The 23479-nt window shown below is 46.9% G+C and overlaps 1 protein-coding gene across 1 annotated transcript in view; it reads left to right on the plus strand.

The window, feature by feature from the left end:
• ZNF280D (zinc finger protein 280D) overlaps window positions 1–23479 on the plus strand; it is a 434133-nt gene that overhangs the window by 156052 nt on the left and 254602 nt on the right. The window contains 4 exon segments of the mRNA XM_030189034.1: window positions 5588–5697; window positions 5893–6119; window positions 7333–7355; window positions 7358–7489. Of these exon segments, the coding sequence (XP_030044894.1) occupies window positions 5588–5697; window positions 5893–6119; window positions 7333–7355; window positions 7358–7489 (492 nt within the window).

The following is a 23479-nucleotide window of genomic DNA, read 5'->3' on the forward strand; positions in this document are numbered from 1 at the left end:
TCTGGTGTGACAGCAAGGCCCTAGATCCTCGCTCTTGTCCTACATAGACCCTGCTTGAATACCTTCTACACCTGTCAGAGTCTGGTCTCAAGACCAACTCCGTAAGAGTTCACCTTAGTGCGATTAGTGCTTTTCATTATCATGTAGAGGGTAAGCCTATCTCTGGACAGCCTTTAGTTGTTCGATTCATGAGAGGTTTGCTTTTGTCCTATCAAACCTCCACCGGTGTCATGGGATGTCAACGTTGTCCTCACCCAGCTGATGAAACCTCCTTTTGAGCCACTGAATTCCTGCCATCTGAAGTACTTGACCTGGAAGGGTCATTTTCTTGGTGGCTGTTACTTCAGCTCGTAGGGTCAGTGAGCTTCAAGCCCTGGTAGTGCATGCTCCTTATTTCAAGTTCCATCACAACAGAGTAGTCCTCCGCACTCACCCTAAGTTTCTGCCGAAGGTGGTATCGGAGTTCTATTTGAACCAGTCAATTGTCTTGCCAACATTTTTTCCCCGTCCTCATACCCACCCTTCTGAACATCAGTTGCATACATTGGACTGCAAGAGAGCATTATTCTTTTATGTGGAGAGGACAAGCCCCTTCAGACAGTCCGCCCAAATGTTTGTTTTTTTTGATCCCAACAGTAGGGGAGTCGCTGTTGGGAAACGCACCATTTCTAATTGGCTAGCAGATTGCATTTCCTTCACTTATGCCCAAGCTGGGCTGACTCTTGAGGGTCATGTCACAGCTCATAGTGTTAGAGCCATGGCAGCGTCAGTGGCCCACTTGAAGTCAGCCACTATTGAAGAGATTTGCAAGGCTGCGATGTGGTCATCTGTCCACACATTCACATTCACATCTCACTACTGCCTCCAGCAGGATAGCCGACGCGACAGTCGGTTTGGGCAGTCGGTGCTGCAGAATCTGTTCGGGGTATAGGATCCAACTCCACCCCCCTAGGCCCATTTTTATTCTGTTCCAGGCTGCACTCTCAGTTAGATGTTCTGCTTCGTAGGTCAATCATTGTTATATCCTCGCCGTTGCGAGGCCCAGTTGACCTTTTTTGTTGTTTTGAGTGAGCCTAGGTGCTAGGGATACCCCATCAGTGAGAACAAGCAGCCTGCTTGTTCTCGGAGAAAGCAAAGTTACATACCTGTAGCAGGTATTCTCTGAGGACAGTAGGCTGATTGTTCTCACAAACCCACCCGCCTCCCCTTTTGGGGTTGTCCTTTTTATTTGTTATCGCTTTATATTTAACTGAAGAAGGGACTCTTGTGCTACGGGCCGGAAGATGGCCGCGCATGTGTGGTGCACATGCCTGCGCGCTCAAAGGCTCTAGGAAACTTTTTGTTGCTAGGAACATTTCCGTTCCTGGGGCTGACGTGGACGTCACCCATCAGTGAGAACAATCAGCCTGCTGTCCTCGGAGAATACCTGCGACAGGTATGTATCTTCGCTGCAGGTGCCCCCCTTCACCCTTTATTATTATTATTAGCATTTGTATAGTGCTACCAAACGCACGCAGCGCTGAACACCTGACACAGAGAGACAGTCCCTGCTCAATAGAGCTTACAATCTAAAGTAATACAGACACAATCTAAAGTAATACAGACAGACAAGACAATAAGGGCAAGTACTGGGTGAGAGAGAACAAGGGGAGGCAAATGAGTAGTGGCTAGGAGCCAAAAGCAGCAGTGAAAAGGTGGGTTTTCAGCATAGATTTGAAAATAGGTAGAGAATGAAGCAAGACGTACAGGCTCAGGAAGTTTATTCCAGGCATAAGGTGCCGCGCAAGAAAAGGAACGAAGCCTGGAGTTAGCAGTGGAGGAGAAGGGGGATGACTAGAGACTTGCCCAGCGAGCGGAGATCACGGGGAGGAATGTAGGGAGAGATGAGAGTGGAGAGGTAGTGGGGGGCTGCAGAATGGATGCATTTAAAGGTAAGTAAGAGAAGTTTGAACTGTATACGGAAGCGGACAGGGAGCCAGTGAAGTGACTTGAGGAGTGGGCTAGTGTGGGTATAACGATTTTGGCAGAAAATAAGCCGTGCTGCAGAATTTTGGACAGATTGGAGAGGAAAGAGATGGCTGAGCGGAAGACCAGTAAGAAGTAAATTGCAATAATCCAAGCGAGAGGTGACAAGGGTGTGGATAAGGGTTTTGGCGGCATATTCAGAAAGGAAGGGGCGAATTTTGTTAATGTTGTAGATAAAGAAACGACAGGTTTTGGCGATTTGTTGAATAAGTGCAGAGAAGAAGAGAGAGGAATCAAAGATGACACCAAGATTACGAGCCGAGGAGACAGGGAGGATGTGAGAACCATTAACAGAGACAGAGAATGGGGGAAGAGGGGAGGTGGGCCTAGGGGGAAATTGAGAAGTTCAGTTTTAGTCATGTTTAGCTTCAGATGGCGAAGAGACATCCAAGTAGCAATGTCAGACAAGCAGGATGAAATTTTGTTCTGGATTAAGGTGGAGATTTCAGGGGTGGAGATGTAGATCTGAGAATAATCCGCGTAAAGATGGTACTGAAAGCCGTGGGATGAAATCAGGGTACCAAGGGAAGAGGTGAGGTATAGATGGAGAAGAGGAGGGGTCCAAGGACAGAACCCTGAGGCACACCAAGTGTAAGCGGGATGGAAGTTGAAGAGGAACCGCCAGAGTGAACACTGAAAGTGTGACGTGAGAGGTAGAAGGAGAACCAGGAAAGAACAGGACCCTGGAATCCAATCGAGGATAGCGTATCTAGGAGTATGGTGTGGTCAACAGTGTCGAAAGCAGTAGATAGGTTAAGAAGGATAAGGATAGAGTAGAGACCACTGGATTTAGCCAGCAGCAGGTCATTAGAGACTTTGGTAAGTTCAGTTTCAGTAGAATGAAGTGGGCGGAAACCAGATTGGAGTGGGTCAAGAATAGGATGAGAAGAAAGAAAGTCAAGACAACGGCGGTGAACGACGAGTTCAAGTAATTTGGAGAGGAAAGGGAGAAGGGAGATGGGGGGGGGGCGATAGTTGGAGGGACAGGTAGGGTCAAGTGAGGGTTTTTTAAGGAGTGGAGTGACAAAGCATGTTTGAAAGCCGTAGGAACAGTTGCAGTGGAGAGTGAAAGATTAAGGATGTGGCGGATGACAGGAATGATAGTAGGAGAGATAGTGTTAAGTAGATAAGTGGGGCTATGGTAGTGTTGTACAGTTGTGGGGACTAGGTTTGGGGGGAGGTTGGGGGGCTCAGCACCAAAGGTAAGGGAGCTATGCATCTGGGAACAATTTGTGAAGTCCACTGCAGTGCCCCCTAGGGTGCTCGGTTGGTGTCCTGGCATGTGAGGGGGACCAGTGCACTATGAATGCTGGCTCCTCCCATGACCAAATGGCTTGGATTTGGTTGTTTCTGAAATGGGTGTCCTCAGTTTCCATTATGGCTGAAAACCGGGGACGACCATCTCTTAAGGACGGCATCTCTAAGGTTGACCTAAATGTTGAGATTTGGGCGTCTCCGACCGTATTATCAAAACAAAAGATGGACACCCATCTTGTTTCGATAATACGGGTTTCCCCACCCCTTCACGAGGGCGACCTGCGAGGATGCCCTCAGGAAAACTTGGCCGCCCCGTTCGATTATGCCCCTCCACAGGTCTTGCGTATAGGTGAGCAAAATGAGTTTCCTTAACATCCCTCCGGACCGGCCCAGAATGCAACCGATAGGTTGTGCAGGCCTTCCAGCAGGTGAAGACTGAAATCTCTTACTCTAGAGAGAGTCAATAAGAGCCCTGGCTAACTGTAACTAGACTCAGTATTATCAGTCTCCTGCAGGTGGAAGGTGGTGAGCCATTTCAGTCTCTTTTACTCTCTTCTCTTTAAAAAAAAAAAAAAGTGGTACCACTTTCTTTCAATTTTAAGTTGTTAGTGCTTTGCTCTTCTGTGCCCCGGTGTCTTTTAGTGTCTGGAGGCTGAGATCCGCGGGGGTCTCACTCAGCCTCGAGGATGTTACACTTGGAAGGCCAGGTCCCTCCCCCCTATCCTCCCTTTGTCTCCCTGCCTTAGTAAACCTGCAGGTTGTTAGCCAGCCTTCACCTCTTCAGGGGAAGAGTGTGTAAAGGGTTTGGGAGAGGCAGCTATCCTGTCGGTAGCTATCGGGCTATCTTTCCTGTTTGGGATTTGAATTTGGTTCTGTCGGTTCTTACTAGGGCACCCTTTGAGCCTTTGGCTTCTTGCTGTTTGAAGGATTTTACACTTAAAGCAGTGTTTTTAATAAGCATTGCCTCAGTTCAGGGTGTCAGAGCTACAGGCTCGTTCTTGTAGATCTCCATTTTTGAAATTCTCTAAGGAGAGTGCCGTTTTGAGTCCGGTTCCTTCTTTTCTGTCTAAGGTTTTGTCATGGTTTCATGTCTTAAAGTCTGTGGTTTTGCCTGTTTTAGGTTCTTCCTCTGGTTTCGAGGATCAACGCCGCTTACGGTGTTAGGATGTCAGGCGAGTTTTGAAGCACTATGTGAAGGTGACTGAGAACTTTAGGCATATGGATTGTCTATTCCTGTTGTTTGGAGGTTTCTGCAAAGGTTTAGCAGCAGCTATGCCTATATTTCAAGGTGGCTCAAAGAGATGATTGCTTCCGCTTACCTTCTTTCCAGAGGGCCTATCCCAGAAGGTGTGAAGGCTCATTCTACCAGAGGTCAAGCTACATCATGGGTGGAGCGTTTCTTGGTGCCTCCTTTGGAAATCTAAGGCGGCTACGTGGATTTCTTTGCATTCTTTTTTGAAGCATTACCATTCGGATGTTCAGTGTCGTCAGGATACTGTTTTTGGCGCAAGCGTTCTCACGGCAGGATCGCTAGGGTCCCTCCCGTAAGATTCTGCTTTTTTTACTGCTCATCAGTTGCATTCTTGCCGTTCCGGAGGTATGCTAAGGAAGGAGAAATTAGATCTTACCTGCTAATTTGCTTTCCATTAGTCCCTCTGGACTGTCCCAGATCCCTCCCTTTAGATTCTGGAAGAGATGACATTTCGTCTGTGGTAACTTCGTCCTTTTTCCATGGAGCTGCTTTGCGAGTTTGCTGTTTTATTAAAAAAAAAAAAAAGTACATCTTGTTGGGTCAGGCACACTATGCTAGGGATATATATTTAATGTTAGTATGTCCGGGGTGACTTCTCAAGTTTCCCTATGGCACAGAATAGGCTTTCTTTCTTCTTCTTCTTCTGCTTTGTTAGGATAATACTGAGTCTAGTTACAGTTAGCCAGGGCTCTTATTGGCTCTCTCTAGAGTCAGAGATTTCAGTCTTCACCTGCTGGAAGACGTGCACAACCCATCAGTTGCATTGTGGACCAGTCCGGAGGGACTAAAGGAAAGCAAATTAGCAGGTAATATCTTATTTCTCCTTTTCTCTGTCTACCTGCTAGCAGAAGATAACTCATTTGTCAAAACTGTTCTGGTAAGGCTAAAGGAAATAAAATCAGCAGGTAAGATAAATTGCTCTTTTTTGCTACTGTCTGTTATCTACCGTTGATAGGTCTGTTACCTTCCATGAAAAGACACATTTTCTTTAAAGGTTAGCCTTTCGAGTCTACACACGCATGCTAAGCATTTTTTTGATATTTGTGTGCATAGGTACAAACTCTGCATCAAGTCATCTGAAAAATGGTGCACCTTTTCCAAGAGCTTGTCCAAAGTGTAATATTCACTTCAATCTTATGGATCCGCTGAAAAACCATATGAAGGTGAATCATTCTTATATTTTAATTATTTTATTGAGTAGTATTATGTATCACTGAATAACCAAAGCATGCTTTAATTTGTTAAAAAATAACTTCTTTACTTTTGTGGCGCAGAAGGTTCTTAACTTAAAACAACTTACTTTGAAATGTTTCCAATTCACAAGAATTTCTTTTATTTTTATACTTGTTCTTTTTCAGTACTGTTGCCCTGACATGGTAAATAGTGTCTTCATGGGAACCTCAAAAACAGAAACTTTAAGTACACCAACAAAGACTGAATCTGAGAGAGGAAAATTAATCATGTTGGTTAGTGACTTCTATTATGGAACACATGAGGGTGACATGCAATTGGTACAGCAGGAGCAGAAGACACACACCACTTTCAAATGCTTCAGTTGTCTGAAAGTTCTCAAAAATAATGTGAGGTATCTGAATGCTGATTTCTGGAAGTTACAGATTTAAGAAATGTATTTTATTTACAAGTTTCTTTTCAGTATATATTTATCTTATGTAATAGTATTGAGAGCCTCCTAGTTAACTATTTGCATAGTAATTAAAAAACAAACAAACAGTATGTTTGTGAAGTTATTTATAGGACTACTGATACTATCTTACACATTAAAAGACTTATCTTAACAGAAAAGGTATACTGTGTTGTATAAAGTATTATAGTAGACTGCTGCAAGTGATTGTGGTCAACCTTTATTACAGTTTGCCATCCAGGTTGATATTACATGTAGATTTTGGTGTAATTTCCAATAGGGACCTACAATGAATAATAGCTGGTGGTTTACTCGGTTTAAGAACCGTTGATTGAATAACTTTACTTTCAAAGGTAGCAAAAGCTTTAGTAAGATGTTTTAGTAATCCAGTTTGTATCACGGTTTATGTCTGGCAGCAAAGGTCATAGTTCTTTTTTTTTTTAGAATCTTTAAGAAAAGCTGAAGAAGCAAAATATAAAACTGAAAAATGGACGTTGCCTGCATAGGGCACAGTATGCAAGTTAAAATGTACTAACAGAGTAGCTTATACCATTAAGTAAAACAAAGGTTTTTGTAAATGCAGGTATTAAAATCACTATTATGTATACTTAGAAAGTAAAAAGCAAATACTAGCAATTTATCTTTTAAACAGCCTGAAACTAATGTATGTTGTCAAGGCGCTTAGAGTTTTCTTTTAAAACTTGGTTATTGCTGGCAAAGCTGGAACTGCTCTAACTTCCCTCAGGAAGTTGTATTTAGATACATTAATATTTAAAAATAGATTACATTTAATTGTAATCCTTTTGTTCTAACAAGGCTAATAGGGATGTATCAATGTGATGACTTAGCAGGCCAGTGTTAGGTCATGGACCTTGTTGAACATTCATTTTCAATATATAGTTTCTTCTGTTTTGTGACGACAGGCAAAGGTGTTTAATAAACTTAGTCCTAGGATTACATGGAAATACTTATATTGGTTCTGTTTCACATCTTTAATACATAGAGTGTATTTTAGTTGGTATCTATGGTAATTCCATATTTATAAAGCTAGGTCACTTTGATTGATATTTAGATTTCTGTACCTTTAAAATACAGTTGAGATGCATGCTATTATATCTTCTAACATTTTATGCCTGTTGCATTTCATCTTCTACAGGTTTATGAATCATATGAAACATCATTGGAGCTTGAAAAGCAAAGCAGTGAAAGTTGGGAAAATCACACCACCTGCCAGCACTGCTATCGTCAGTTTCCTACCCCTTTTCAGCTGCAGTGCCACATTGAAAGTGCACACACCCCTTATGAATCAACTAGTAAGTTTTCTTGTAGTATCTTTGCTGGTGGCAGTGTCTCCAAAGGGTGGGTTTGGTCACCATGAAGTAATAAACCTTACTCCTATGCCAGGATATCTGGGGTATGATCTCGATCTCTTGCTGCTGTGTAGGTGATTTGATCTGCATAAAAACAAAACAAAAACATTTTATTTTATTTTCACTCATACTCTTCCCTTCCCCCAGCCCTAATAGCCTCTCATGGCCCCATATTCAAAGAGGTTGATGACCAGTTAAATGGTGCTCACATCATGACTGACATTCAGCGGCATTTAATCAGGGTAGTGCTGCTGAAAATTGGCTCTGACTGCTGTGGCACTGTCGGTTTAGTGCCAGGGCAGTCTGTGGGTGGAGCTTGGGCAGAGCCAGTACTTACTTAGTCCGCTAACGGTTAAGTAAGACAAAAAGGCTGTGCTAACTTTATCTGCCAAGCTAATTACACACTGGTCTGAATATCAACCGGTACATGGTTTACTTCTGGGTAGCCACTGTAACCCCAGTATTCAGTGCCAGTGCCTGGACATGGCCTAGCATTGAATATCCAGGCTGAAGTCAGTCCTCAGTGATCAGTGGGTTAAAAACTGGTGTCCGCCACAGACTCGATATTACCTCCTCAATTTTTGTTGTAACCTGTCATAAAATCGATATCTTTAAATATAAAAGCAACAGATGCCATTTAATTGGTGATATTTAAAAGTGTACACATTCTTTTTTTTTTTTTTTTTACCTCTTATCCAGCTAGATCAGTCCAGACCAGGGTGTTATGTTACCCTACCAGCAGATAGAGTAAGAGAATCTCAATTTTCCAGTGACATCAGATGATGCAGCCGGAACATCGCAGTATTTTCCCTCAGCAGATGGTGTAGGTTGGACTGTTACATAGTAACATAGTAGATGACGGCAGAAAAGACCTGCACGGTCCATCCAGTCTGCCCAACAAGATAACTTATATGTGCTAATTTTGTGTATACCGTACTTTGATTTGTACCTGTGTTCTCAGGGCACAGACCGTATAAGTCTGCCCAGCACTATCCCCGCCTCCCAACCACCGGCTCTGGCACAGACCGTATAAGTCTGCCCAGCACTATCCCTGCCTCCCAACCACCAGCCCCGCCTCCCATCACCGGCTCTGGCACAGACCGTATAAGTCTGCTCAGCACTATCCCTGCCTCCCACCACCGGCTCTGGCACAGACCATATAAGTCTGCCCAGCACTAGCCCTGCCTCCCAACCACCAGTCCCGCTTCCCACCACCGGCTCTGGCACAGACCGTATAAGTCTGCCCAGCACTATCCCCGCCTCCCAACCATCAGTCCCGCCTCCCGATCTTGACTAAGCTCCTGAGGATCCATTCCTTCTGCACAGGATTCCTTTATGCTTATCCCACGCATGTTTGAATTCGTTAGCGTTTTCATTTCCACCACCTCCCGCAGGAGAGCATTCCAAGCATCCACTAATCTCTCCGTGAAAAAATACTTCCTAACATTTTTCTTGAGTCTGCTCCCCCTTCAATCTCATTCATGTCCTCTCGTTCTACCCCTTCCCATCTCCGGAAAAGGTTCGTTTGCGGATTAATACCTTTCAAATATTTGAATGTCTGTATCATATCACCCCTGCTTCCATATCATCATGCTGATCAATCCATAGACTGGGGGTTGTGTCCATCTACCAGCAGGTGGAGATAGAGAGCAATCCTTTTGCCTCCCTATATGTGGTCATGTGCTGCTGGAAACATCCTCAGTATGTTCTCTATCTCAGCAGGTGGTGGTCAACACACAGCAGCCAGCTCTTCCTAGGCCTCCAAGCCTAATTTTTAGGTTTTGTTGAGTGCCTGGGGTGAGGGCTCTTCTTGAGCAAGTGCAAACCTGGTGGTGCCAGGTCCCTCCCTTTTCTCCCTCCTCCCGCTGGCTCCGTTTAAAAAAAAAAAAAAACAATTTTGGACGTCCTTAAGGGCGTTTATTTCGACGTTATTTAAACGTTTATTGCAGCTACTCACTGGGACACCAGGTCGTTACAGCTCGGAGCGGAAAACAGGTAATTTTACCTTTTTTGTAGCGGGCAGGGGGTTCCCCGATGATCTCCACGTGGCTGATGGCGTCGGAGGGCGAGGGCGCAAAAGAATCGCTCCCCGGACCGCGTCTGTGCGCGTCTAGCGGGGATGCGGGGGTTTTAAAGTCTGATTCGCCCCTTGTGGGTGTCAGTTTGGAGGCCGGTCAGCTGTCCCGGTTCTTCCTCCAGTGCGGCGGTTTTTCCCGCCATAAACGCCCATCCCCCGCTGCTCGCCTCCGCCATCTTGGCCGGCCACGCTGCTCGGACAGCTTCTTCTTGGGCCGCCCTTGAGGTGGGAGACGTTAATGCCATGGCCGCCCTTCATTTGGGCGACGGCAGAAAAGCGGCTAAAGTTAAGCGCCGTTCTTCCCGCGCGGCTCCTTCGCGGAGTGTCGCGCCGGACGCCATCTTGGATGCACAGCATGTTTCTCCCCCCGCTCTTGCGAGCGCCGGTTGAGGGTGTGTCTAGGGCTGTGGCCCAGGCTGCTGAAATACACAGTCTGGGGTGTTTCTCCCCCGAGTTTATTTTGCTGCTGCATCAGGCCTTCCTTATGCAAAACTCTGCCCCTTCTCCCTTGTCCGATAACGGGGTTGAGGCCCCCGGAAGTAAACGCCCTCGGGTGGATTCCCAGGCCTTAGAGGACGCTGTTTCCTCTGATGTAGATGAGGGCAGCGTATCTGAGTTCTCCCAACGGTCCTTTGGGGATTCCTTGGAGGAGACGCATTCCCGCTCGGATGGAGCGGATGACCCCTCTGCAGCGCGGATCTTTCGCTCAGAGGATTTGCCCAACCTGTAGTGCAGGCATGAGCATTTTGAAGATTTCCTCTCCAGAGGACGTCTCTCCCTCAGCCCCTGTTGGCTCCGCCATTATGCTGGGGACGAAGCGCCCGCCTAGAACCTTCCACGTGCATGATGCCATGCAACACCTTAATTTTGGATCAATGCGATGTCCCGGGAAGCGAGCCTCAAAGTGGCTAGGGCTATGTCCCGCCTCTATCCTCTGCCTGAAGTGAACGGGAGGCCTTTATTTGGCCTACCGTGGATTCTTTAATCACTGCGGTGACTAAGGAAAACGGCGTTTGCCGGTGGAAGGTGGCATGGCCCTAAAGGACGCCCAAGACAGAAGATGGAGGCGGCCCTTAAGGTCGTCCTTCGAGGCGGCTGCTTTAAGTTTGCAGGCCTCAGTTTGTGGCTCCTATGTGGCCAGGGCGTGCCTGACGATTGTGCAGCGGGCTTTCCCCCTCGGATCCTTCCTTGAGGGCTGACTGGCCGGCCCTGGAATCGGGCCTGGCTTATTTGGCAGACTTACTGTATGATGTCTTGAGAGCCTCGGCTAAAGGTATGGCTCAGGACAGTCTCTGCGCCGGCAGTGGCTTTGGCTGAAGCATTGGTCTGCTGACCACGCCTCTAAGTCCCGTCTGGCTAGATTGCCTTTTAAAGGCAAGCTGCTCTTTGGGGTTGAGCTGGACAAAATTGTGACCGATCTCGGCACGTCTAAGGGCAAGAGGTTACCAGAGGTCAGGGCTCGGGCCAGTGGTGCTCGCCCTGGTAACTCCAGAGGACGGTTTCAGGAAGCCCGTCGGTACCGCCCGGGCAAGTCGGGCTCCTCTGCCCCCTCTTCCTTCAAAAGGAACTTCTCCCCCCAAGCAGCATTCCTTTCGCAGAGACCGCCGTCCGGAGGTGCGCCCTCCGGTCCTCCCCCAGGGTCTCGTACCCAATGACGGGGCCCTGGTCCAAGGCCCAGTGCAGATTGGAGGACGCCTGTCCTCGTTTTGGGCGAGTGGACCAGGGTAACTTCAGACGCTTGGGTTCTGGAAGTCATCAGAGACGGCTACAAGCTAGAGTTCTGCCGACCCTTAAGAGACGGGTTTGTACTCTCTCCCTGCAAGTCTCCGGTCAAAGCTGTGGCAGTGCAGCAGACCTTGGACAACTGATACGCCTGGGTGCGGTCGTTCCGGTGCCAGAAAATCAGATTGGCAAGGGACGTTACTCCATTTACTTTGTGGTACCAAAGAAAGGAGGTTCTGTCCGGCCTATCCTCGACCTCAAAGGGTCAATCGGGCCTTGAAAGTGCGGCACTTTCGCATGGAGACTCTCCGCTCTGTTATAGCGGCAGTGAAGGCAGGGGAGTTCTTGGCTTCCTTGGACATCAAGGAAGCGTACCTGCATATTCCCATCTGGCCTCCTCATCAACGCTTTCTGCGTTTGGCAGTCCTGGGCCAACACTTCCAGTTCAGAGCCCTCCCTTTCGGGTTGGCTACTGCTCCGCGTACCTTCTCCAAAGTAATGGTGGTCATCGCGGCCTTCCTGCGAAAGGAAGGAGTACAAGTCCATCCTTATCTGGACGACTGGTTGATCCGAGCCTCCTCTTATGCAGAGTGCGGCAAAGCTGTGGACCGGGTGATTGCTCTTTTGAGCTCCCTGGGGTGGATCATCAACTGGGAGAAGAGCCAGCTGCGCCCGACTCAGTCCCTGGAGTATCTGGGAGTTCGATTCGACACCCAAGTGGGCAGAGTGTTCCTGCCGGACAATCGGATTGTCAAACTTCAGGCTCAGGTGGACCAGTTCCTAGTAGCCTCTCCTCTTCGGGCTTGGGACTATGTGCAGCTGTTGGGCTCTATGACGGCCACGATGGAAGTAGTGCCCTGGGCCAGGGCTCATATGAGACCACTACAACACTCTCTGCTGCAGCGCTGGACTCCGGTGTCGGAGGATTATGCTGTGCGCCTTCCCTTGGACCCAGCAGTGCGCAAGGCGCTGAGCTGGTGGCTGCAGACAGACAAGTTGTCTGCAGGAATGCCTCTGGTGACCCCGGAGTGGATTTGTCGTCACGACGGACGCCTCTTTGTCGGGCTGGGGAGCCCACTGCTTGGGAAGGACAGCGCAGGGGCTCTGGTCTCCTGCAGAGGCAAAGTGGTCTATCAACCTCCTGGAACTCAGAGCCATTCGGTTGGCGCTTTTGGAGTTCATCCCGGTACTGGCGTTGAAGCCAGTAAGGGTCCTGTCGGACAATGCCACGGCTGTGGCCTATGTCAACCGCCAGGGAGGTACCAAGAGCGCCCCTCTAGCCAAGGAGGCCATTAATCTATGCCAGTGGGCGGAAGCGAACCTGGAACAGCTGTCAGCGGCCCACATTGCCGGAGTCATGAATGTCAAGGCGGACTTTCTCAGTCGCCATACCTTGGATCCCGGAGAGTGGCAGCTATCTGCTCAGGCGTTCTTGGACATCACGAAGCGCTGGGGCCAACCGAGCCTAGATCTGATGGCGTCATCGGCCAAGTGCCGCGTTTTTTCAGCAGAGGACGGGACCCTCGATCCCTGGGAGTAGATGCTCTTCTCCAACAGTGGCCGACACAGGAGCTTCTCTATGTGTTCCCACCCTGGCCCATGTTGGGAAGGGTGCTAGACCGGGTGGCAAAGCATCCGGGCCGGATAATCCTGGTGGGTCTGGACTGGCCCAGACGTCCCTGGTATGCGGACTTGATCAGGCTCTCAGTGGACGATCCTCTGCGGCTGCCAGTGGAGCAGGGCCTGTTGCATCAGGGTCCCGTGGTGATGGAGGAACCCTCCCCCTTTGGTCTTACGGCCTGGCTATTGAGCGGCAGCGTCTGAGAAAGAAGGGCTTCTCAGACAAGGTCATCGCCACTATGCTGAGAGCGAGGAAGCGCTCTACTTCTACTGCTTACGCCAGGGTTTGGCGTACCTTTGCAGCGTGGTGTGAAGCAGGCTCACTTTCTCCCTTCACTGCTCCAATTTCTTCAGTGTTGGCGTTCCTGCAAGAAGGTCTGGAGAAAGGCCTGTCGCTCAGTTCCCTTAAAGTCCAGGTAACGGCTCTGGCTTGCTTCAGGGGCCGCCTGAAGGGTGCTTCCCTGGCTTCGCAGCCAGATGTGGTGCGCTTTCTCAAGGGAGTTAATCACCTGCGTCCTCCTCTGCACTTAGTGGTGCCTGCGTGGAATCTCAACCTGGTGCTAAGAGCCTTGCAGAAGCCGCCTTTTGAACCCTTGTCAAGGGCATCTCTGAAAGACCTGACGTTGAAAGCAGTCTTTTTGGTGGCTATCACTTCAGCCAGAAGAGTTTCCGAGCTCCAGGCACTCTCATGTCGAGAGCCCTTTCTGCAGTTCACTGAGGCAGGACTGTCTATTCGCACAGTGCCTTCCTTCCTGCCCAAGATTGTTTCTCGCTTCCATGTGAATCAGCAGCTCTGTCTCCCTTTCTTTCGTAGGGAGGACTACCCAGAGGAATACTCTGCTCTCAAATATCTAGATGTGAGACGAGTCATCATCAGATACTTGGAAGTGACCAATGATTTCCGGAAGTCGGATCATCTGTTTGTCCTGTTTGCAGGTCCTCGTAAGGGTCTGCAGGCTGCTAAGCCTACAGTGGCAAGATGGGTCAAGGAAGCCATTGCAGCGGCTTATGTGGCCGCGGGGAAGGTGCCGCCTATCCAGCTGAAGGCTCACTCCACTAGAGCTCAGGCGGCCTCGATGGCAGAGGCCGGGTCCGTCTCCTTGGAAGAGATTTGCAAGGCGGCAACTTGGGCATCGGCCCATACCTTCTCCAGGCATTACCGCTTGACTGTGGCTGCTCGGGCGGAGGCCCGGTTTGGAGCTTCAGTGTTGCGGTCAGGGATTTCTATGTCCCTCCCTGGGTGAGTACTGCTTCGGTACATCCCACCAGTCTATGGATTGATCAGCATGATGATATGGAAGGTATAATTATGTATCATACCTGATAATTTTCTTTCCATTAATCATAGCTGATCAATCCATAGCCCCTCCCAGATATCTGTATTGTTTATATTCTGGTTGCATTTCAGGTTCAAGTTTAGTCTTCAGTTTCCTGTTCAGGAGGACTTCGTGTTCAAGTTTTTCAATGGATTCTTCAAGAGTGAGACGAATTTGTGTTACAGTGAGCTGCTGCATTCCTCTCCCCTCCGTTTTACGGGGCTGGATTGAGACTTAAATTCTGCCGGCGCTCCCTCCCGCTTCGTGCGGCAGTAGGGCAGCTTTGTACCCCTCCCGCTTCGGCGGTGTTAGGGTCAGTCAGCTCCTCCCGCGGTTTGCGGTTGCAGGATAAGCCAGATCCCCCTGCATCGGCGGGTGTGGTGTCCCTCCCCCGCTCCGTGGGGATGAGCTGGACGGATTCCCTCCCCCACTTGTGTGGGGATGAGCTGGGTTAATTCCCCTCCCCGTTTCGGCGGTGGTGAGCTGGGCAGAGTGTCCCTTTGTGGGTGTAATTCTCTAAGTGCTGAGTCCTGCGGATGGAGCTTGGATATCGACATACTGAGGAGTTTCCGGCAGCACATGACCACATATAGGGAGGCAAAAGGATTGCTCTCTATCTCCACCTGCTGGTAGATGGACACAACCACCAGTCTATGGATTGATCAGCTATGATTAATGGAAAGAAATTATCAGGTGTGATACATAATTTTACCTTCTCCTTTCCTCCAGAGTATACATGTTTAGTTCAGAAAGTCTCTCCTCATACGTCTTGTAACGCAAATCCCATACCATTCTCGTAGCTTTTCTTTGCACCGCTTCAATTCTTTTTACATCCTTAACAATATACAGCCTCCAAAACTGAACACAATACTCCAGGTGGGGCCTCACCAACGACTTATACAGGGGTATCAACACCCCTTTCTTCTGCTGGTCACACCTCTCTCTATACAACCTAACAACCTTCTAGCTATGGCCACCGCCTTGTCACACTGTTTCGTCGCCTTCAAATCCTCAGATACTATCACCCCAAGATACCTCTCTCCGTCTGTACCTATCAGACTCTCCCCGCCTAACACATACGTGTCCCGTGGATTTCTATTCCCTAAGTGCATCACTTTGCATTTCTTCGCATTGAATTTTAATTGCCAAACCGTAGACCATTCTTCTAGCTTCCTCAGATCCTTTTTCATGTTTTCCACTCCCTCCCGGGTGTCCACTCTGTTACAGATCTTAGTATCATCCGCAAATAGGCAAACTTTACCTTCTAACTCTTTGGCAATGTCACTCACAAATATATTGAACAGTATCGGCCTCAGCACTGATTCCTGAGGCACTCCACTATTCACCTTTCCCTCCTCCGAGGGAATTCCATTCACCACCACCCTCTGGCGTCTGTCCGTCAACCAGTTCCTAATCCAGTTCACCACTTCGGGTCCTATCTTCAGCCCATCCAGTTTATTTAAGAGCCTCCTGTGGGGAACTGTGTCAAAAGCTTTGCTGAAATCTAAGTAGATTACATCCATAGCTCGTCCCTGATTCAGTTCTCCTGTCACCCAATCAAAGAACTCAATGAGATTCGTTTGGCACGATTTCCCTTTGGTAAAACCATGTTGTCGCGGATCTTGCAACTTATTGGCTTCCAGGAAATTCACTATTCTTTCCTTCAGCATCGCTTCCATTAATTTTCCAATAACTGAAGTAAGGCTTACCGGCCTGTAGTTTCCAGCTTCTTCCCTATCACCACTTTTGTGAAGAGGGACTCTTGAAACAGGACTTGAAGATAGGCATGACTCCCTAGGGTAATGCCTGTGGCCTTGAGGTAAAACTGGCCAGTGCTCCAGGGAATCTGTCTACAGACCTTCCTTTGGTTGATCTTCGAGTGCGGCGCCTCAGAAACTTAACCCAAGTGTTTTTGCTGTGGGTGGTCAGGCTTGCAGTGTCTTCAAGGGGCCCTGCCTAATGTTTCAACAATTTTTTATTGATGAGGTCACATGGTATACAATTCCATCTCAGTCAATATAAATCGTATAACAGCAAAGTCTAGTACATATTACTAAACCTGAAATGTCCATCATCAATGTTTTCCAAACTTTTCTCCCCTATGGGGCCCTGCCTAATGGGGTGAGTCATATTTCTTTTAATTTTTTTGGTAACACATCCCTCTTCCCACCCCTTGGGCTTTCATGGCAAAAGAAAAGGGGGAGGAGTTTCTTAGCCCTGTTTGATGAGGGCTTTCTCAGAAAAAAAAGCTGAAACTGAAAGCAGCACAGGCTTGTGGAGGGCAGCATACAGTAGCAGTTTGATAAGAGAACCTTGCCAACTGAAATTAGTTGTCCATTGCGAAGTGATGAGCTTTGATCTTATTTCTGATTAATGACTAGCGATTCTGTTAGAAAGATGTTTGCAAGGAGTTAACAAAAAATCTTTGTAACTGGATGTAGTACATCCTTCTATTCTGAAAGCTTTGAATGATAGTGACTGTTTTTGTCAGTATAATAAGTCCATTGACAGGACGTTTTGCCACATGCATTGAAGCTAACTAGTGTGAAACCTATTAAACATCCATCTTTTTATTTATTTATTTTTTTATTTTTTTAATTTGTGCCCCGCACTTTTTCCCACTCATGGCAGGCTCAGTGCGGCAGGCAATGGAGGGTTAAGTGACTTGCCCAAAGTCACAAGGAGCTGCCTGGGCCAGGAATCAAACTCAGTTCCTCAGTTCCCCAGGACCAAAGTCCACCATTCTAACCACTAGGCCACTCCTCCACTCCATCTTTAGATGTTACTGTGATTGGGAATTATTAACCTGTCATCTTTACCTTTTTTAGCGAAACTATTAGAGAAGGTGATTTCTCCCAGGACAAGCAGGCTTCTATATTCTCACAAGTGGGTGACACCAATCTGCGTCACCCAGGCCAGCTTTTTCTGTAGTAAAAAAGAAAGATCTTTGTGGGGCGCAAGCCGCACAGGCACGAGTGCCTTCCCACCCGAACATGGTCTCCTTAGTTCTCTTTTTTTTTTTTTGCATGAAGAGAACTTACATTTTTTTTGTCCTCTCCTCACTCGCCTGGTCTTTTTGAGATTTGTTAGTGCCTTTTGGTAATTTTTTCTGCTTCTTTTGTGGCTCTTTTTCTTGGGCTTTACAAAACTCGTCCTTTATTTTTCCTTAGTTTTATTTTGCCCGGGTTTAAGTTTTCTTTATTTACCGTCGACATCGGGCCGTTTTTAGGCCCTGACTTTGGTTGGGTTTTTCCTTTTCTTTTTCTCCGTGCCTTTTTCAGGCACCATCGAGTTGTTTAATTTGGCCGATGAAGTTTTTCCGTCCACGTCCATGAAGATGCCCAGTGGATTCAAGCGCTGTACCCGGTGCAGTCGGACTATTTCGGGAATGACACCCATTCTTGCTGTCTGCAGTGTCTTGGGCCTGACCATAGCCCTGCAGGTTTCCCAACACACTCAACAAGAGAGGATTTTTTGAACCAAGTCCGGTTCTTCGACTTCTGCATAGACTTCAAGCATTGCACCGGTATTGGGAGCGTCCATTGTCGGACCTGACCCCCCCCCCCCCCCCCCCCCCCCCCCAAGGTAACGTTGACGTCATCCTTGTCCTCACCGAGGAACCTTGGTGACATGCTTCGGGTGAAGGCCAAGAAGCATCATCATCAGTCACACTCAACACATGGTGTCAGGAGCTCCAGGGCATCAAATGATTCGTCACCTGAGAAGTGTTGGCGCCAGGAGGATCACTCTTCCTCCATATAGGAGGTGCCAATACACCTGTCTCCAAGCAGCCAAAATCCTGTTCCCACGTCAACCCCAATGGTTCTGCAACCTGGGCCTCTACCGGCACCCCAACTTTTCCCGGTGTCAGCCCCTGATGAGCGCATCCAAGCCTTCCTTCCAGAGCTTCTGGATGGCCTCATGTAGCAGTGTGCATCACTGTCTAGGGTGCTTGCGCCTGTCAGACATCCCGTTGAGGCCCTGCCTGGTCCTCAGCCTGCGGTGCGGCCTCAAATGCCAGCATAGCTTGTGGCCCTGGTGTCGACTGCCACCCAAGCCGGTACCCCCTCGATGTCAGAGGAAGCTTCGCCGTTGTCGAGATGGGAGCCTACTTCTCGACGCTGCTATCAAGGGCATGGTTCCTCGGCATTGACGCAGGTTTGGTCTTTGCGATACCTTTAGGGAGATACTGTCCGACACTGAGGAGGAACGCTCATGGGATTCAGAGGAGGATCCCAGATACTTCTCAGATGAGTCTTATGGAATTCCCTCTGAACCCTCCCCTCCACCTGAAAGTAGGCGGTTTCCTCTGGAGAGCCTTTCATTTCCATCTTTTGTTCAGGAAATGGCTGATGCTGTTCCATTTCCTTTGGAAGTGGAGGATGAGCCAATGGTCATGATGCTTCTCTCTGCATGAGGTACTCAAGGAAGTCCTCTTCAGGAACTGGGAGTCCCTTCTGTTGGTCCCTGTCATACCCAAGAAGATTGACACCCAGTATTGGCTCCACAGTGAACCATGGTGATGGAGTCTGCTCTTAAGAGCCAGGAGTACTATGGAATATGCCTTGGTGCCCCCAGACAGAGAAGCTAGAACCCTGGATTCTTTTGGGAGGAAGATGTTCCAGGCTTCAGTGCTCATCTCCCCTATACAATCCTGCCAGCTCTTCATGAGCATCTACTTGTGAATCTCGGTGCGACAGCTGTCAGACTTGGCTGGTGCACTCCCTCCGGAGCAGGCGGAGCCTTTTCACCAGTTGGTTAAGCAGCAGAAGGCGTGTCAATTTCTTGCCAGGGGCACTTAAGACACACTTGATGTGGCATCCGGGATCTCTGCTCCAAGTATAGCAATGCGCACACTCTCATGACTTCATGTTTCTGACTTGGAATACTGTTCAGCAGCGGTTAGCGGATGCTCCTTGCCTAGGGATAACTTTTTTGGAGAGAAAGTTGAGGTCGCTGACCAAATCAAGAAGCATACAGATATAATCTCTTCTCTCTCCTGCTGGGCGCCTTCTACACCTACCTCAGCTAGGAGGGTTTTTGGGCAAGCTGCAGAGTGGTCTCTCAATGGTGGTCATAGCCCGCAAGTTCTGTGCATGGGCACCCCCTCGGTAGATCTTTTGGGCCACTCAGATCAGCAACAAGGTTCCTCAGTTCTGTATTGTCAGATGCCTTCCTCCTCAATTGGGGAACAGGTCTTCTGTATGCGAATCCTCCGATACTGTTAGTGGTAAAAAATGTGTTGAAATTGAAGCATGACCTCAGAACCATGATTTTGATCGCGCTTTACTGGCCATGGCAGATATGGTTCCCTCTTCTTCTGGAATTATCCTATGAAGAACCGTGGAGATTTGAGTGTTTTCTGATTCTCATCACGCAGAACAAGCGGTCGTTTCTACATCCCAACCTCCAGTCTCTGGCTCTCACAGCTTGGATGTTGAGAGCCTAGAATTTGCTTCTGTTACGATTCTGCTGGATAGGCAGGGGAATGTTTGGGACTCACTCCTGATTGGCTTGTCAGAGGCTGAGCCAGCAGGTGTTAGAAGCCTGATCCATTTAAGCCTGCCTTTCCCCTACAATCATTGCTTTAGTGTTGATTGCTTTGTTTGCTTAGCTGAAGCCAGCCTGTGCTTGGGCGCTTGTGTTCACGTTGGAATTTAGCCTTTCTCCTCATGCTTGTTTATTCTGTGTGTGTGTGTGTGTGCTGGGTATTCCCAGCATGAGCTTGATTGCCTCACTTCCCCACACCTGGTTTGCTTTCAGTCATTGCTACCTTACTTCAGACTTGGAAATGCTCTACATCCGTGGCGTATGCGAGGGTGTGGAGGACGTTCAGGGCCTGGTGTTCTGAGTGCGGACTTTCTCCCTTTGCTGCTCAGATTGCACACATCCTAGCTTTTCTCCAGGCATGTCTTCAGAAAGGATTGGCATTGGGTTCTCTAAAAGTTCAGTTTGCATCCTTGGCCTGTTCCTGGGGCCAAGTATGGAAGATGTGTCTTGCGGCTCACCCAGATATTCGATTTCTTGTGGGGAGCGTGCTGCGTGCGGCCTCCTATTTGTACGTCGTGTCCAGAGTGGAACCTTAATTTAGTCCTTCATGCTCTTGAGAAGCCGCCCTTTGAGCCACTCCGGAAGGCCTTCTTGAAAGATCTTATGCTAGAGACGATGTTCTTGGTGGCTGTTGTTGACATGTAGGGTTTCAGAGCTTCAGGCTCTCTCTTGCCAGGAACCCTTTCTTTGCTTTTCGGAGGCAGGGGTCTCCCTGCGCACAGTTCCTTTCTTCTGAAAGCGGTAGCATTTCATCTCAACCAATCAGTGGAGCTTCCATCATTTCGCAGAGAAGATGAAGAGGCTCAGTATTCTTCCTTGAAGCTTCTCAATGTGCGTAGATTCCTCATTATATATCTGGAAGTCATTAATGAGTTTCGAAAATTGTGCTCTTTGGTAATCAGACTTGGCTCTTCAACCAGGCCTTTAATTGAAGAAGTAACTAACTTGTTAGTCTCACTTACACACACAAGGAGTGACACTGGCTGTACATTCTGCAGCAGGGTTTATCCACTCCTACCCTATCTGAGATAATATTTAACCATCTCTCTGACCTCATGTGCAGCTTTTCTTTAAATTAGTCACCTTACTTTTTAACTCTTTTACTCTCTTACCTAGCTATATGTTCCATCTTGCTTTACCCTTCATTATCAATAAAATGGTCTATTATGTATTGTGTTGGTGTAAGTAGTATACTATGCCATACTTTGTATTGTTTGAATATTTTTATGCTAAATAAATCCTAATAAATAAATAAATATGGCTTACGTGCCCACAATTGCTAGATGGCTGAAGGAGACTGTTGTCAGCTTATTTGCTTGCAGGCTCATTCTAGGAGGGATAAAGTGACATCCTGGGAGAAGACTACCTTACTGTCTCTGGCGAATATTTGGAAGGTGGTGACATGGTTGACACTGCATACCTTTGCCAAGCACTACAGGGTGGACATTGCAGTGCTTGGAAGCCAGTTTTTGGGCGTCAGTCAGGCATGTGTCAGGAGGAGTGGTCTAGTGATTAGGGTGGTGGATTTTGGTCCTGAGGAACTGAGTTCAATTCCCACTTCAGGCATAGGCAGCTCCTTGTGACTCTGGGCAAGTCACTTAACCCTCCATTGCCCCATGTAAGCCGCATTGAGCCTGCCATGAGTGGGAAAGCGCGGGGTACAAATATAACAAAAATAAACAAAAATAAATAAAAATGTTCTCCCCCTTGCACAGGGCACATATAATAATTTGCATGCTGTTAATACTGAGCATTGGGAAGCTATTTTCGTGCCGGTGCTGTTCTCTCTCTAGCACCAGAGTACAGAGCATTGGCCCATAAGTTTGTACCTGAGATGAAGGGTTAAAAGACTTGCCCAAGATCACAAGGAGCAGTACTGGGGCTTTATCCAGAATTTCCTGGTTGAGGTTAGAGGTTGTTAAATCTGCCTTTTTAGGACTTAGCTTGCTTAGACGACTAAAGTTGTTTATATCTTTACATGACTTCATGACAGTTTTGCAGAATTTAATTTTAATATCTTTTAGGAGTTCCACTTGCCACTACTAAGGCTTTTCAGTTAGTTCAGAATGCAGCCATATGGTTGTTGGCTGGGTCATTATCCTTTAGTCATGTCTTTCCACAACTTGTTTCTCCACATTGGTTGCCTATTTTATATACAATCAAGATTAAGATCTTGCTTGATTCATAAATCTGTTCAGTATGATGTATCAGTGAGTTTTGTATTGATAATCTACAGACTCCTTTGTGCCTTACATTCAGAGGGTATTCAACTGCTTGCTTTTGTTTCTTATAATGGTAGAAGCAATAACAGTTGAACTTGATTATACAAAGCCTTAAAAGTCAAGTTTCAACCGTTATTGCTTCTGTCTTGAGGATGTATCAACCAGTGAGGTCATTAAGATCTGCTCAAAAGGATTTGTTAGACATGCCACCATTTCATTTGGATATGTATAAAGAGAGTATCAATGTTTTATATTGTTAAACCAAGGTTATGTAATTGGCTTCCTGCACAGATAACTATAAAGATGATCAGCTCTTTAAAAAAAAAAAAAGTGCTTGAATACTTCTGTTTATCAACAAGCTTTTAGTGACCTGTTGAAGTGATCTTTTACTACTACTACCTTGGAATATCTTATTGGATGATGTATCAGAATGCAGTGGTCCAATAGTTTCTATTTTGTTTTAATGTTCTTGTGATCTGATTCTTTTTATGTATTGTGTATGTACAATTGTTCCCTGCCAAGAATGGCAGATTTCACGGGTTAAAATTTTTAAAATAGATAACACTGCTCTCCATTATATCTGAAAAAATTCATTTTGCAAAGACAAGGAATCTCTCCTTTTCCATTGTTCGACCCTTGGAGTGGAATAGGCAACTGAGTGAACTCATATTAATGATCAATACAAGTAAAGGGTTACTTTATAAAATCATTTTAGTACCTATATGACACTTATAAAATTAGGTCAGGTGTAAAAATATGTACTTTGGCATGAACGTGTACTTTTAATTCAGATGCTGGGGGTGTGGTGTGGGCAGAGCACATGCAGAGTCACAAATTACATGCATTGATAAAATACACTAATCTACACATGTACTTGTATACTCTTATTCGTATGGACATTTACAGGTAGGCATGACACATAGGGGCTCATTTTAAGTACTAGTGTTTTGAAAATGATCACCACAAGAACCTGTATGCCTTTATAAAATAGAGCCAAAATAGGTGCTACCTTTTCTGCTAGACTAGGCATCCTGTTATAAGATTATCCTCATTATGCAGTATATAATATTGAAATCAACCCAGCTGACATGTTATAGAAGTTCACTAAATAAATGCTCTACTTCAATCAATTTTTTCATCAAACATACATTTGTAAATAGACAATCCACTGGGTTCAGGAATCAGTGTTTTTTTAAAAGGATCTATCAGATCAGCGCACCTTCCCCTAATAAGGCTAAATGAGCCTAGCATATATCTGAAAAGGGGCGTAACGCAATCCTCATCAATCCTTAAATATATTTTTTTCAATTTTTTCACTTTTAGTTTTAAACAACTTATATCTTTTTCAATTATTACATCCAGCATTTCCTCAATATACTAGAGCATATACTAAAGTACTTAGCTTTCGAATTTTCAATTATGGCAG

This window comes from Microcaecilia unicolor, chromosome 1, assembly GCF_901765095.1.
Source record: "Microcaecilia unicolor chromosome 1, aMicUni1.1, whole genome shotgun sequence".
Taxonomy (NCBI): domain Eukaryota; kingdom Metazoa; phylum Chordata; class Amphibia; order Gymnophiona; family Siphonopidae; genus Microcaecilia; species Microcaecilia unicolor.